This window comes from Cajanus cajan, chromosome 5, assembly GCF_000230855.2.
Source record: "Cajanus cajan strain Asha chromosome 5, NIPB_CcT2T_4, whole genome shotgun sequence".
NCBI lineage: Eukaryota > Viridiplantae > Streptophyta > Magnoliopsida > Fabales > Fabaceae > Cajanus > Cajanus cajan.
In genome coordinates this window covers 693685-707430 of record NC_138521.1, presented here as the reverse complement: position 1 = coordinate 707430, position 13746 = coordinate 693685, and the positions used below count along the sequence as shown (strand labels likewise).

General features: G+C 34.7%; 2 protein-coding genes across 2 annotated transcripts; one reads left to right on the top strand and one right to left on the bottom strand.

The window, feature by feature from the left end:
- LOC109816990 (RNA-binding KH domain-containing protein) lies at window positions 1-3909 on the top strand. The gene is made up of 7 exons (XM_020382178.3): window positions 1-533; window positions 923-1330; window positions 1858-2106; window positions 2587-2949; window positions 3094-3167; window positions 3293-3407; window positions 3602-3909. Exons 1-7 carry the CDS (start codon window positions 90-92, stop codon window positions 3743-3745), a joined length of 1797 nt encoding a protein of 598 aa, XP_020237767.1. The 5' UTR covers window positions 1-89; the 3' UTR covers window positions 3746-3909.
- A 127-nt stretch (window positions 3910-4036) lies between these two features.
- Window positions 4037-9715, bottom strand: ZML2 (ZIM-LIKE 2). Its single transcript, XM_020382179.3, has 8 exons — window positions 9458-9715; window positions 8494-8836; window positions 7203-7289; window positions 6989-7122; window positions 6196-6327; window positions 5999-6104; window positions 4537-4605; window positions 4037-4437 (listed from the first exon to the last, which is right to left on the bottom strand). The coding sequence occupies exons 2-8, from the start codon at window positions 8812-8814 to the stop codon at window positions 4372-4374; spliced, it is 915 nt and encodes a 304-aa protein (XP_020237768.1). The 5' UTR covers window positions 8815-8836; window positions 9458-9715; the 3' UTR covers window positions 4037-4371.
- Between the last annotated feature and the right edge of the window lie 4031 nt (window positions 9716-13746).

Sequence of the window (13746 nt, the reverse complement as noted above, 5' to 3'; positions counted from 1 at the left end):
CGCAGGGAATCCGATTTCGGCATTGCATACACGTGTAAATGCACGATCTATGAGGATGTGGCTGTAGATGTGAGTTTGAGTTCGATGTAATGTCCAACAACAGCAAGAAGCGCCGCCATGTTCCGCCACCAGCACCCGACACCGTTTTCCGCATCTTGTGTCCGGCCGCGATGACGGCGGACGTAGCGGCTCTCGCCGGCGACGGAGCCAAGATTCTGGTGGAGGACTTCTCCGGCGCGGAGGAGCGCGTCGTTGTCATCGTGGCGGCAGCGGGCGCCGCTGCTACATTCGAGGAGTCTCCGGCGCAGGTTGCGCTGATTAGGGTTTTGGAGAAAATGGTGGATGAGGAAACTAAGAGTTGCAGCAATTCGTCGGTGTCGTGTAAATTGCTGGCCCCAACGTATCAGGTTGGATGCGTGCTCGGGCGAGGAGGAAAAATCGTCGAGAAAATCAGGCAAGAGAGTGGGGCCCACATTAGGGTTTTGCCCAAAGATCAACCTCCTCTTCCTCCTCCTGGAGACGAATTCATTCAGGTCTTCAATAAAACAAAACAAAGAAAAAATAAATTTTTGTACTTTTCTTTTATAGAACCTCTATTCATTTATTTTTTTCGTATGTACATTTGCTTGTTGGGATAAATTTTTCTAGAAAGTATTTCTGAGAAAAAAAAATAGGAAGAAAAATTGGCATAAACTTGGGGATGTGAATAGGGATAAGTTACTACAAATTATGAGATAAGTTAATTTTAGCGAATTTTATTTCACTTTTTCTTCATAATTTTATCTCAAGTGTTTTCTGGAGAAGTTTATCTAATCAAGCCCTAAGATGATTTTAGCATATAGATTATACAGAAGCTTAATATGGAGACATTTCTTCTAGTTATGGTGCAATAATGTTGACTTGAGGCTTGTGGTGCATGCAGATAACAGGAAACTTTACTGCAGTAAAGAAAGCGCTGCTATCTGTGTCAAGTTGTCTTCAGGATAATGTGATCAATTCTGGTGCTTTTAAACCTTGTGGAGCAGCACCTGCTCAAGGGGATGCTTATCCTCAACGAGGTTACGCTCCGTCTGGTCCATATGCTCCTCCTGATCATCATTCCAGGGGTTATTCTTTTCCGGGTCCTGAAAGTGGTGGACCTGCTCATAGGATGTTTATGGAAGAGGATGTTGTCTTCAAGCTGTTGTGTCACCATGATAAAGTTGGTAGTCTTATTGGCAAAGGTGGTTCTGTGGTGCGGGCTCTGCAGAACGAAACTGGTGCTTCTATCCAAATTGTTGAGGCTGGACCGGATTCAGACGAGCGGGTGGTTGTCATATCTGCACGAGAGGCACGGAAACTACTTAATTATCTTTTATGCATAATGCTGTACCTGTGTAGGATAGTTTTTTATGTGAAGTTGCCAATAACCTTGCAGTATTTTGTGTGTAAAATTTCTTCTATGACTTTGCTGTGGTGGGAGTAAATTATGCCAACTCTTCGATATTTTATGTCTAGGAAAGATTCTCTTTTGTAACTTTGGATGTTTGTTCAGATTATTGTGAGCTGGCTCTCTGGTGTCAACTGTCAAGTTATTCTGGGGATCTTTGTTAGACATCTAAAATATGATTGTTCTTTTGTTATAATCAAACAGGTAACCTTTGTGTGATTTTTGTGGCTGGGGTTCATCTTCAGATTGTTTACTCTGTGAGTTGCTGTTGAGTTGTTCTAATCATGGTAACTTCTCTGTATTGGTAGTTTTCTTTGCAAACATGTTTGCAGCTTATGGGAGTGTTGGAGTAGAAGATTATAAAATCTGATACAATTTCCATGATATCTGTCTAGGAAACAAACTAAATTTGACATAACCTTGTGCAGAATTCAGAGCAAAAGCATTCTCCTGCACAGGAAGCTGTCATCCGTGTTCATTGTCGACTTACTGAGATTGGATTTGAACCAAGTGCTGCAGTAGTTGCTAAGCTTCTTGTGCGTTCACCACAGGTGGGCTGCCTCTTGGGCAAGGGAGGTCTTGTTATATCTGAAATGCGAAGGGCCACAGGAGCTAGCATTCGCATTTTTTCAAAGGAGCAAATTAAATACATTTCCCAAAATGAAGAAGTTGTACAGGTAACTGGTGCTTTAGGTATTTGCTTGTGGATTATATGCATGTTTGGTGCAATGTACAAATCAAATATAATGTTGTAATGACTAATGAGGACTAGGATGTGGTGATAATTTTTTTTACGTTGCAGCTGTGGTAGTTAAAATCTAGATTCAAATAGTAAGAACCCATGATTTTATAGTTTTAATCCCCTCCAGAAATACAACTCCATTCTCTTGTTTGTTGAATTTTTTTGTTGGATATCTTGTATTTCTGTGTATATCAATTATCATTTGAAACTTCAAATCCGTCATTTATGATTCCATGTAGGATCTAGGATTTTGTTTACTCGCATAGTTTAGCTACTAAAGGGAAAATAATGACTTAGTTCTTGTTTACCTATAATCCTGCGGTAAATTTCCCTAAATGTCAATTGATGTTTTGGTTTTTAATGGTCTACTGTTCAATGAGTTGGACTTAATAAATAAAATTGTGTTCTATCTCAGGTTATTGGGAGCTTACAGTCTGTACAAGATGCGTTGTTTCACATAACCGGAAGAATTCGGGAAACCATTTTCCCTGTAAGGACCCCTCCTCCAAATTTTAGTGCACCACCACCACATCTACCGCCGTTTCCAGAAATGCCACCTCCTTTATTTAGGCCAAGAAATCACTTGATGTCCTCTGGCCACCCTCCTCCAGTTGGGCTCCCTCACGGAATTGACCATTCAACTGTTCCCCCGATGCCTGTTGATCATCAGCAGCATGCATTTGTACATGGTATGGGACGTGGTCCACCAAACATGGATCGAGTTCCCTATCCTCGTGGTTATGAAGGACCAAATTCTCCAAGATCATGGAATCCTCTGGTGAGTTTGACTTTCAGATACAGGTTTTAATGCCTCGGGATCTTCATATATATATATGGTCCTAACATTTTCTATTATCAGTTTTTGGGTGAGGGAAGGGTGTTAAGAATGATGTCATAACGCTTTAGGTTTTTTGTATTTCAGGCTGTTAACAGAGGAAATCCAGGAGTAACAGCTGATACTTCTAGTTTGGCCTCAAGAAATGAGAATCCTGGAAAGTAAGTTTAGGATTTTTTTTTTTTTTTGAAGTAACAGCATATGTTATATAACTTGATAGGTGAATCCAACATTGCTAAATTGGGTGTTGTATCAAATATCTTATAGTGGTATTTGTCATTTCCAGGAATGGAAACCCATTACAGAATCCGAATAACTTAACAATTGAGATCACCATCCCTCATATGTACTTAATCCACGTGTACGGGGAGAACAATAGCAACCTAACTCAGATTCGACAGGTTTGTTTTATATCTGATTAGTAAGAGTTTGTTTGGATATAAATTATTAGTGTTTTTGAAAGTTTTTCTGTTAAAAAATTCTTTATTTTTAGTAGAAAAATTCTTGTAAATGTTTATCTAAAGTGACTCGAATTTATTACTTAATGTATGCTAAACATTTTTTAGTTGCTTTTTGACCCTTGGGTTTTACACAGACGTCTGGTGCAAACGTGGCGGTTCACGATCCAAAACCTGGAGCCACTGAGGGTCTGGTGATTGTATCTGGAGCACCAGATCAAACTCACGCTGCCCAATGCCTAATCCAAGCTTTCATTTTCTGTGGGCAAACCGTTGCTTGAGATTACAGAAACAAGAGGCAATCTAAAAACGGTTTTAGAGCGTATACACAGCAAATCTTGTAATACATATTCCATTGTTATGGATTAAGGATTTTTATATCAAGGTTGTCGCAACATTTTGTGAATTGCATGTTAAATTAGTGTACTTTTATTTGTTCTTTCCACCGCTGAGTTACTGTCCCTACCTTTTTGTTTTTTATTCTAATCATTCTAGTAGCAAGTCATTTTCCCAACACAATAAAAACCTTTTATTCTTCTGTATAATTCATCCAAAATTCCTCAACGAAGAACTTATAAAAGGTGAAATGAAAATCACTCAATTTACCACATAAAGGGGCCAATTTTTTTAGAATACAACTGCACTGCTCAAACATAATACAACATAGGAAGTGCATTGAAGCTGTTCAGCATACCCAGAATAAATAAAAACCTCCAAAAAGAACTAGCTTTCACAGGGCAATAATGACTTTCTGCATATATTTAAAACAAGATACAGAATGCTCATTTAACTATTTTCACTAAAAATGCAGTGGAATTCCTCTTACAATTTCTTGTCTAGGGGCAACCACTCTCCAATCACCCTTATTTCATGTAATCGCTTTCCATTCTGACCAAAATAGAGTTTATCATGATGAATCATCAGCTTCGCCGGCAACTCTATCGACTATCTGGTTGGCCTCTAAACTTTTATTCTGTAAAATATTCAATGAAAGAAAAAAATTAAGGACATGACGAAAATTCAAGTTTCTAAGTTGGCAAGAAATGCATCATAAAATGTAATGGTTTCCGACCTCATTCTTGATTAATGAGGAATTATGTCCAGATAAGGGTGCCGTCCTTGATAGGTCCCTCAGGGTTCCCTGTGTTTCAGAAAATGAGAACATACATATCAACAAACCAAATCAAAAGAAGGCATGAAATTTTTGCGGAAACGTATATCGTGTCTTGAAGTAAAATAAAGGGAGCGGGTGCAAACATACATAGTTCATAGTTGTATAAGAAACCTCCTGAATGTAAATTGATGTGAAAGATGGAAAAAGCTTTCCCATCTCCAGATAGTAAGTCGGTCAGATATTTAAGAGAAAGTAACTGATTTTGCTATAATTTCTCTTTAACTGCATTTTAGTGAGATACCACTAAAGAAAACCATTACAATTATTTTTTTATATTTTCATTAAAACCCGATAAAGACTAGTAAGTGGACTGGTAAATCATGGTCTATACACCCACACCACACGGGTGTATAAAATCTGTTATCTATTATCTATGCTGGGTCTCTCTCCAGTTAACTCAAAAGGATTGTCAAACCATTCATTACAAAGTTTGCATGTATTATTTTATTTTTCTTCTCAGATTTATTACATTTAAGCTGAGTTACATTCACTGAATGGCGTTACCTAAACTCATGTGGTTAAATACACATGGCGTAAGACAATGGGCTAAAGACAATAAAACTTCGTTAACATTTTATTTGGATCCAATTGCAATGTACAAGACTTGAGTCTCACATTTTCGTATGGGATTTAGTGTGGGCCTGTAGGGCTTATTAGGCCTTGGGCTCTTTCAACTACAATGATTGGCTTTTGTGGTGTTTTCCCAAAGTTCTAATTTATTGGTATCAAAACTTTCAACCATTTCTCTCAGCTGTAAACGAGCAGCACAGGTGATGATGTCGGCATTGCAGTATTTGCCTAGGACTAATCAAAGGGATAATGAACAGTCAGACCATATGGGCACCGAGGTTGCGAAGTGTAGTGAGATGTCAGGATCCAATTGCGTTATGGGACTTCAGTCCCACATTGGAAGGGTGTCATTGTAGTGAGGCTTATCACATTCTTGGACTCTCCAATTATAACAACTAGCTTTTGCATGGCTCTCCTAAGGTTCTTATCACATTCCTTTAAACAAAACTGCAATCCCCTCAATTCAGTATGACAATTTACTTGTGGTTATTTATTTAATAAATAGATGAAATACACGTATAGAATAACAACACATCTCACAGCATCTTGTGCCCAGCTGGTATGCACATACCATAATAACAACATATTAGTCAATAGGTATGTTTCAATAATCAACAAATTAATGACACTGCATTAGTATATGCACATACCATAATAATTAAATATTAAGATGTCAATAATAAATTGGAAGGAAATGAACCACTGCAAAATGTACCTTTCGAGATGTTCAGACATTAATATTTATTTATAGAGCAACATAGAACGAGGAATAAACATAATTCTCATTTACCTTATTTGCCCACATAAGACCACAAGCATTGCAGAGGGTTCTTGGCCCTTCAGGCCCACGTCGCATCATTGGTGTGCACTTCTCACTGATGCCACAGTGCCTACAACTGACATAAATTGCCAAAAAACACCATTTGTAAAACGATATACAAAACAGAAGAATCTCCCTCTTGTCCTAGAATGAACCAGTCAACTTACACAATATCTTGTTGCTGGGATCCATTATTGTCTGCTGTCCAGTTTTCATTTGTCCCCCAATTTGTCCCAGTTGGTGCAGATTCATCATGATTGGACTTGGAAGATGTAAACTGACCTTTATTTCTTTGCATCCTATAGAAGTTACTTCTATTTGTTAGCAGGTGGTGCAAATATATCAAGGTAACATTGCAGTCAGGATGTGGTTTTAGAAATATATGTACATGATAAAGAAAGCAAACATCAGCATATAAACTAGCCAGATATCATACATTCACTACACCATACACCACTTTAAGAAAGCTAGAGCTATATGAATATATGATGATAGATAACACATTTCAAACAGAGGCAACATGGAACTCCATTGGATTGTCGGTCAATCAAATCCCCAATTTATTGCTGATTTACACCTTAGCAATGTCATTGAGACTCACTATCAGTCATGCTTTTATGGTTTTCTCAAAGAAATAATCACTGAAACAACCTAAGCAATGTAATTGAAAACAACCCAACATACCAACTACAATAGATTGTGGATTTTGAAAGAATATAGACATGATATCCCAAAAGCTACAATGAGGTGATACATGATAATAAGGAGGCTTCAGCTAACATATTTAGTTATTGCAGACCCTTCAAGGAACTCACTACTATCCTCTGTTTAGCCCCCTTTTACTGTTATCAATAACACAGCATTACAAACATAAATGGAGTACAGTAAAGTCATAATTTTAACACAAGCAAGTATTCCTTGTAAGATTAATCTAAAAAATAATGATAAGAAGCACCATACCTTAATGCTACTTCTTTACGAACAGTGTACCGGATTTTTTTGTCAAAATTTCGTTCCTTCCGCTTTTCACGAAACCTAATCAATGAAGCTAATCTCTGAGGGACACTGAATTTTTGTGGAGTACCAGTAAATCCCTAATAAAATACTTCATGAGCCATATATTTGACTAGAAAAAGAGCATCAATCACATTCCAACCAAATAATGTAGTAATACCCGGTTATTATTGTGAGGAGATACTGGGATGGAAGGCATAGTCGGAGGTATTTCGCGGCCTCCCAGTAACAGTAGTACAGCTTGAACCTGAGAAAGACATCCTAGGATTATCAAAAATTATTTTCTTAAGTGAATCAATGTTGGCAGTAGAACTTGGTTAATCATAGATCAAATTATTTAATATCATAGCTAAAAGCCATCTTTACAATTATATTATAAAACATACCAAAAAGCTTGTTAAACTGATTATTGTGATAATATATTCCACATGAAAAGCATCAGTCTATGCCTATGCAAATGCCAGAGGGGGAGTTAGAAGAAAATAACTAGTCAACATTTCTTGATTGATACAACTTGTCAACAAGAATGACAAACAAAAACAACAATAAAGCCTTATTCCAATAGGTGAGGTTGGCTACAACCTACAAGGATAAGGTACACTCAATGTTTTATTGTGAATTGTATTAAAAGACAAGCCTTTGACCTCTAAATCTTTCTGGATGGTTTTGTCTATGATTTTTCTCAGTCTCCCTATACTTCTAGCAAAGCAATAATGAAACCCTCTATATGATCTACACTTCTTACTAAGGCTTCTATAAGTCTTCACACAGGTCCAAACCACCTAAGACAGATTCTATCATTTTGATCTACAATAGGGTGCTACCCCAACTTTCCTTTTAATGCATTCATGTTCATGTCTAGTATGTCAACTCATCCGGCACAACATTCTTTACTCTGGTGCATGGTGTTAATTTTTTTATTGGGTTTTCACTGTCCAACACTCAGTTCCATACAACATTGCCGGTCTTATAGCTGTGCAATAAAATTTCCCCCTAAGCTTGAGTGACACCTTTCGCCATAGATCAACAAAAAATGACAAATACTCCCAGAGAAGAAGAAAGAAGAGAAAGAAAAACCAAACATGCATGAAAGATATATTCATATGAATACAAACAGAAAAATTCTTTGCATTGTCCATAGCTTCCCTCATCCAACTCCTTAAAGCAGCAATATTTGCCAAAGCATACATGTAAGAACCGAGAATGGACACTAACTGTACTACTAGACCATAGTTTCATCAATGCATATTCTATTATTTATAACTCAAGCAACCTCAAGCGCAGAGCAGATACTCCCATACATAACAATCTAGGAATCATTAAATTAAATATACTTGGAAGTAATCACTGGAAATCAATATCTACAACAAAAGCAGTCACGCATACTAGGTAAGACATGAGGGGCAATGTCATGTCAATGCAAAAGTAAAAACTCAGATAAGATGCTGCACCTTTTCTGGTGACACGGAGTCAAAGACATAAACCTGGCCCTGAAAAGACAACGTAAGCTGATCCCCACCATCACCCCCTTGATCCATCATTACAGTGTGATTGTCATGGAGATTTCCATGGTTGGAGGGGACTTCACCTTCCACACTCTCACTTCCACCACAATTAGTATCAGCTCCATCATTCTGATCATCATCAATGCCATTCCCATTGCTCATATGGTGCAGTCCATGATGCTCATGTTCTTGCACATATGGCACATGTATAGGATGCTGTCCATCACTCATTTGCATCCGAGAATCACCCCCATGAATACCATCCATGGTGCAGGAAGAGCCAAAACACCTTGGGAAATAGCAGAAAGATGATTAAAGGCAGACAAAGAAAATTAATAGTAAAAACAACAACAACCACATAGTAAAAATAACATAATTATAAATAAATAAATAAATAAAAGTTATCAACCCAGAACTATGGTGAGCTAGAATTTCTTCTAGCAAACCAAACTACACATAAAATCAGGAAAGTGCAATGCCATAACTAGCAAAGTATGATAGTGAAGGTTGGTGCGTAACATTTAATTCTAACTAAAGTACATTCCAAGGAAATGAAATGCAATAACAAGCAGAAACAAGAGCAAAATAAAAAATGTCAAAACTATCCTATCCCAGCAGCATGGAAAGCCTCCCCTTGCAACAAATAAGACAAAAAAAGGATTGGAAACAACACCAAAAGCAGAGGCACTTAAAACATTTGAGTGAAATCATAGTCTTTTAAGAATCCCTGAGATAAAGGAATAGTTTTGATTTTGCATCAGAGAGAAAGAATATTCAGAAAAAACAAAACACCCGTCCAAGAGTAGAGGATGGAAATGAAGAGAGAGAAGATTTTGTTGTAAAATATTAAATGCGAAGAAAGAAAGCAAGAAAGAAAGAAATAAAGCATTTTTGGGGAGAAGGAGCAGACCAAGAATTGGAGGTTGTGGGTTGATCTGCAGAAGCACCGTCGCAAGAGAAAAGGGTTGGGATAAGGTGACGATAACTGAAGAAGTGAAGAAGAAGAGGATGAAAAAAATGCAGAGAGAGAGAGAGTAACGGGCAAAATGTAACGCCAGAGAGAGAGAGAGAGAGAGAGAGAGAGAGAGTTAAAATGGGTCGGTAACGAAAGGCGATGAGGGAATGAGATCAGGGTCAGGTCAGGGAGACATGAGACAGTGCCTTGTTCCAATTCCAAGTCAATATTTTTTTCACAAATCCAAAAAATATTTCATCATTGCGTGCAATGTCACCACATGTTTTTTTTTTTTTTTCACCGTCACATTTACTAACTAAAAATAGTTTTTTATTCGAATTAAAGTGATTAATTATTTATGTTTTTTTATAAATTTTTTTAGCCAAAGTAATTAAAAAATAATTTTAAAAAAATTAAATAACTAATTATGATTTTTTTTTTGTCGATATGTACACCAATGTCTCGCAATCGCAACACACCACTATGAATGATGTCACCAGTAAAACAAGAAAAACAAAGAAGATATTAGCAAGTGTGACATTTTTTTTATTATTAGTACGAGATATTTATTAATTTTATAAATGATTAATACATGTCAAATAATCTAATTTATTATTTTTTTTAGTGAACTCTTCTCTTTTAATTTTTTTTATTGACAAAATTCAAACATAAGATTTTGTTTAAAATGAAAAGTTTAATACTACTCAAACGATTTATTTATAATAAATAAAAAATTATTTTATTGTTTTATAATAAATGTATATTTTAAAAAATAAGTCTCAAAATAAGTATAATATTAATTTTTTAATATAATATTATTTATTTATTTATTTATATCATTTATAATATTTTTTAGAAAGTGATTATTGTGCTGCATCATTCCTAGTAAAGAAAATTAGTCATGAGATTAATTTTGTAAGATTATTAACCTCTTTTATCTATTCATTAGTTTTTCTTAAAGCATCTCTAATGGTGTATCTAATAAGATACACATGTTGGTATCTTATCTTATTTTAAGTGGGTTCTACAATGTCACTTAATACTTAAGCAATTTTTAAGCAATCTGTATACATTTTACTCATGTTTCTTATAAGCAACTCTTGAACAACTTTTATAATGATATGTTATAAACATTATATTATGTGAAATCACTATTAGTAACAAAAAATAATCTATTAAAATTATAAAAGTTTAACTAATGGATATATGGACATACACATGATATGGATATAAAATGCAACTATTGTACCAATATTACTCATATACATGTATATACACTAATCCCCAAGTAAATTATATAACTTAATGTTGATCGAGCACATTTGTACAAGTTACACCAAAGGTAACACCAACACCCAACAAAAAGGGGTCCACCAACTCACCACCATTGATCCTCCAACCAAGCTTTGAACTACTCTTACACAACGTATAATCATCGCAATTCAAATCACATGAAAACAAAAAGGTAAGTCAAAGTTCGAAAATATGTAATTATAGAAAATATTTCTATATCATACAACGATACCAAAAACATATATGAAAGTTAAACACTCTAAAGCTAGCATATATCTCATCCAAACCACATTAACAAAGACATCCAATAATGCATATGAACACATCACAACATGCATTATATGCATACACCCTAAACAATGTGTCGTCACACATTCATTTATGAAGATCTCTTAACAACTGAGTAGTTTAAGTGACTCGATTCTACCAAATCAACCAAATCATCTCTAGATTAGATAAATCCATCAACATGATCATCCCTATAATAGATAGACCCATCAACTAGATTGAATCACCAATCCCAATAACTTAATTTCTCGAATTTTGTCACTTATACCGGAATAGTCCAATTCCACCGTTAGGAGTGGTACAAAGTAGGTATATGTGCACCATGACCTTAGCATGCATTATCAAGTCACATGTGAAGTTAGCTCACTAGCTATTCTCAAGGAACCATGCAACATTTCAAAGTATTTGGTTAAGGGTTGTAACCCTCAATCTCTTACTTTATTCAGTCACTAACTAAAGACCTAGAAGAGACATCAATGCACCTCAAAATCCACTCCAAGAGACACACTCAAGGAGGATTTTCCAATAATGGCCTACTCAGGCACCATCCCAAGATTCCTTATGTGGGATCTTTAGTTTTCAAAAACCATTTCCTTTTCTCAAGTCCTAAGTTAGTCAACATGCCTTAATGTCATATCACATTCTCAACATCCACACCTTATGCATACATCATCCATACATATATATATATATATATATATATATATATATATATATATATATATATATATATACGTGTGTGTGTGTGCAGGATACATATTTTCATCATCATCCAACACCATACAAACATCTACATATGTTATATCCAATCAACATACATCTACAATTTTCATAGTTCATATGACATGCAATAAAACTCATACATCTACTCCTGTTCATAATACAACATTCCAAAAACACACTATCCATCCAAGCATCTTGTGCCTAGGCCAACATACCTCTTGTCCGATGCCATCGAGGTAGGGAACTCTACCTCACTCACATCCGACACCATCCAAACCATGTTTTACATGATTAAGGTGGAGACCCCTTGGGATGTCATGCTTGGCGTGACAAAACCAAAAACCTTCAAGATGCAACATTATGTATGATTGATCACTAAAATTTAGCTCAATACTCAAAACACCAAAAACCCTTTTCTTTCACCATTCAATCTAATTTTAGTCACATACATGCTCACATTTGATGAAAACAACAACACAATTCATCAAATCAACCAAACAATTTGTCATAACTTCCTTTACCTCAAATCTCAAGCACAAAAAATGAATAAATAAGGAAGAGGAAGAAAAGAAGGAATTTAAGCTCTCCAAAGAACCCAACACAACTTTAAATAAAATCGGGTAAATTCAAGTTGTTGAACCTGAATTAAAACACATAAGAAGAGACAAGACGCCTCAGAGAAAAGATTCACCAATCAAGAGAAGATTTAGAGAAAAAGAAAGACTCGAAGAACCAAAGCTCCTTTTTCTAAATTATCTCTAAAATTCTTTATAGCTAAATTTATAGAATTCAATTATTAAAAAAAACTTAATATATGAGTTTTCTCCGAGATCAGCTGAACTTATGGTTAAAGAATCTTACAATTCACCGGGTTCAACCTAGGTACACAATGTTATGACTTATTTTTATATATTTTTTTTATTTATATTTAATTTTAAGCCAAATTAAATTAATTTAATTCAATTTTAAGTAAAATTAAAATTATTAATTCAATCACAGTACAACACGATAAACGATAATATATCTTTTACGATAGTATATTTTAAAAAAATATTTCAATTTTTAAATTAATATTTATTACCTACTATTACTTTAACTTTTTGAGTTTTTAACCTTTTTGCTTTTTATCTTTTACTGTGTTCCCAATTTCTTTCTCTCAAAAGCTTTCTTTAACTTTCGTTTATCTACTACGGCTTTTTGACCAAAGTAGGGTTCTTTTAAAACTTTATTACGTAAATGGGGCTGTTTTTGAAGTATTTATACCTTTGGGGTTGTTTATAACGATGTCGCTATAGCCCATAGCGACACCGGTGACACGTGGCATTTTTTTCACTTCAGGGAAGCCATGAAAGCCATATAGATAAAGTCGCTACAGGCCATAGTGCCACTAAACGGCTTAAATAAAGTCGTTATAGCCCATAGTGCCACCAAACGGCTTAAAAATAAATAAATTCAAATGTAAAAAACAAATTAAGTTAATAATTTAAATAAAAAAAATTAGTGGCGCTATGGCCTATAGCGACACAGTGTCGCTATAGGCCATAACGCTACTTTTATAAATATTTAAATAGATAAAAAAGAAAAAAAATATGTATAAAATAAAGAAATTATAGAAATAATAAATTTATAAATATATATTTATATGAAATTGATAATATAAATTAAAATTTGAAAAAAAGAAATTAAGTTAATAATTTACTGGAATTAAATAAATTTTTGTAAAATAATTTACTAGAATGTTGAGTATATAATAATTTTTAACAGATATATTTTATTTAAAAATTGTGTATAGTGTATAATAAAAAATGAAAAAAAATAATTTTTTTCTAGGGACATAATTTATTTATATAAATGGAAATAATAAAAAATACAAAAAAAATGAATTACAAAATAATTTTTAGAAAAAAAAAACTAGTACAATAAATCTGGAGAAAAAAAAA

What these genes read in the sequence shown, in the direction of transcription:
- LOC109816990 (XM_020382178.3), top strand. Translation starts at nt 90, where the DNA reads ATGTCCAACAACAGCAAGAAGCGCCGCCATGTTCCGCCACCAGCACCC. An exon ending in CTGGAGACGAATTCATTCAG is followed by an intron (nt 534 to 922) that starts GTCTTCAATAAA and finishes TGGTGCATGCAG; the next exon opens with ATAACAGGAAACTTTACTGC. An exon ending in TTGTCATATCTGCACGAGAG is followed by an intron (nt 1,331 to 1,857) that starts GCACGGAAACTA and finishes AACCTTGTGCAG; the next exon opens with AATTCAGAGCAAAAGCATTC.
- ZML2 (XM_020382179.3), bottom strand. Translation starts at nt 8,814, where the DNA reads ATGGATGGTATTCATGGGGGTGATTCTCGGATGCAAATGAGTGATGGA. An exon ending in TCCCAGCAACAAGATATTGT is followed by an intron (nt 6,105 to 6,195) that starts GTAAGTTGACTG and finishes AATTTATGTCAG; the next exon opens with TTGTAGGCACTGTGGCATCA. An exon ending in GTCTTATGTGGGCAAATAAG is followed by an intron (nt 4,606 to 5,998) that starts GTAAATGAGAAT and finishes TCTGAAACACAG; the next exon opens with GGAACCCTGAGGGACCTATC.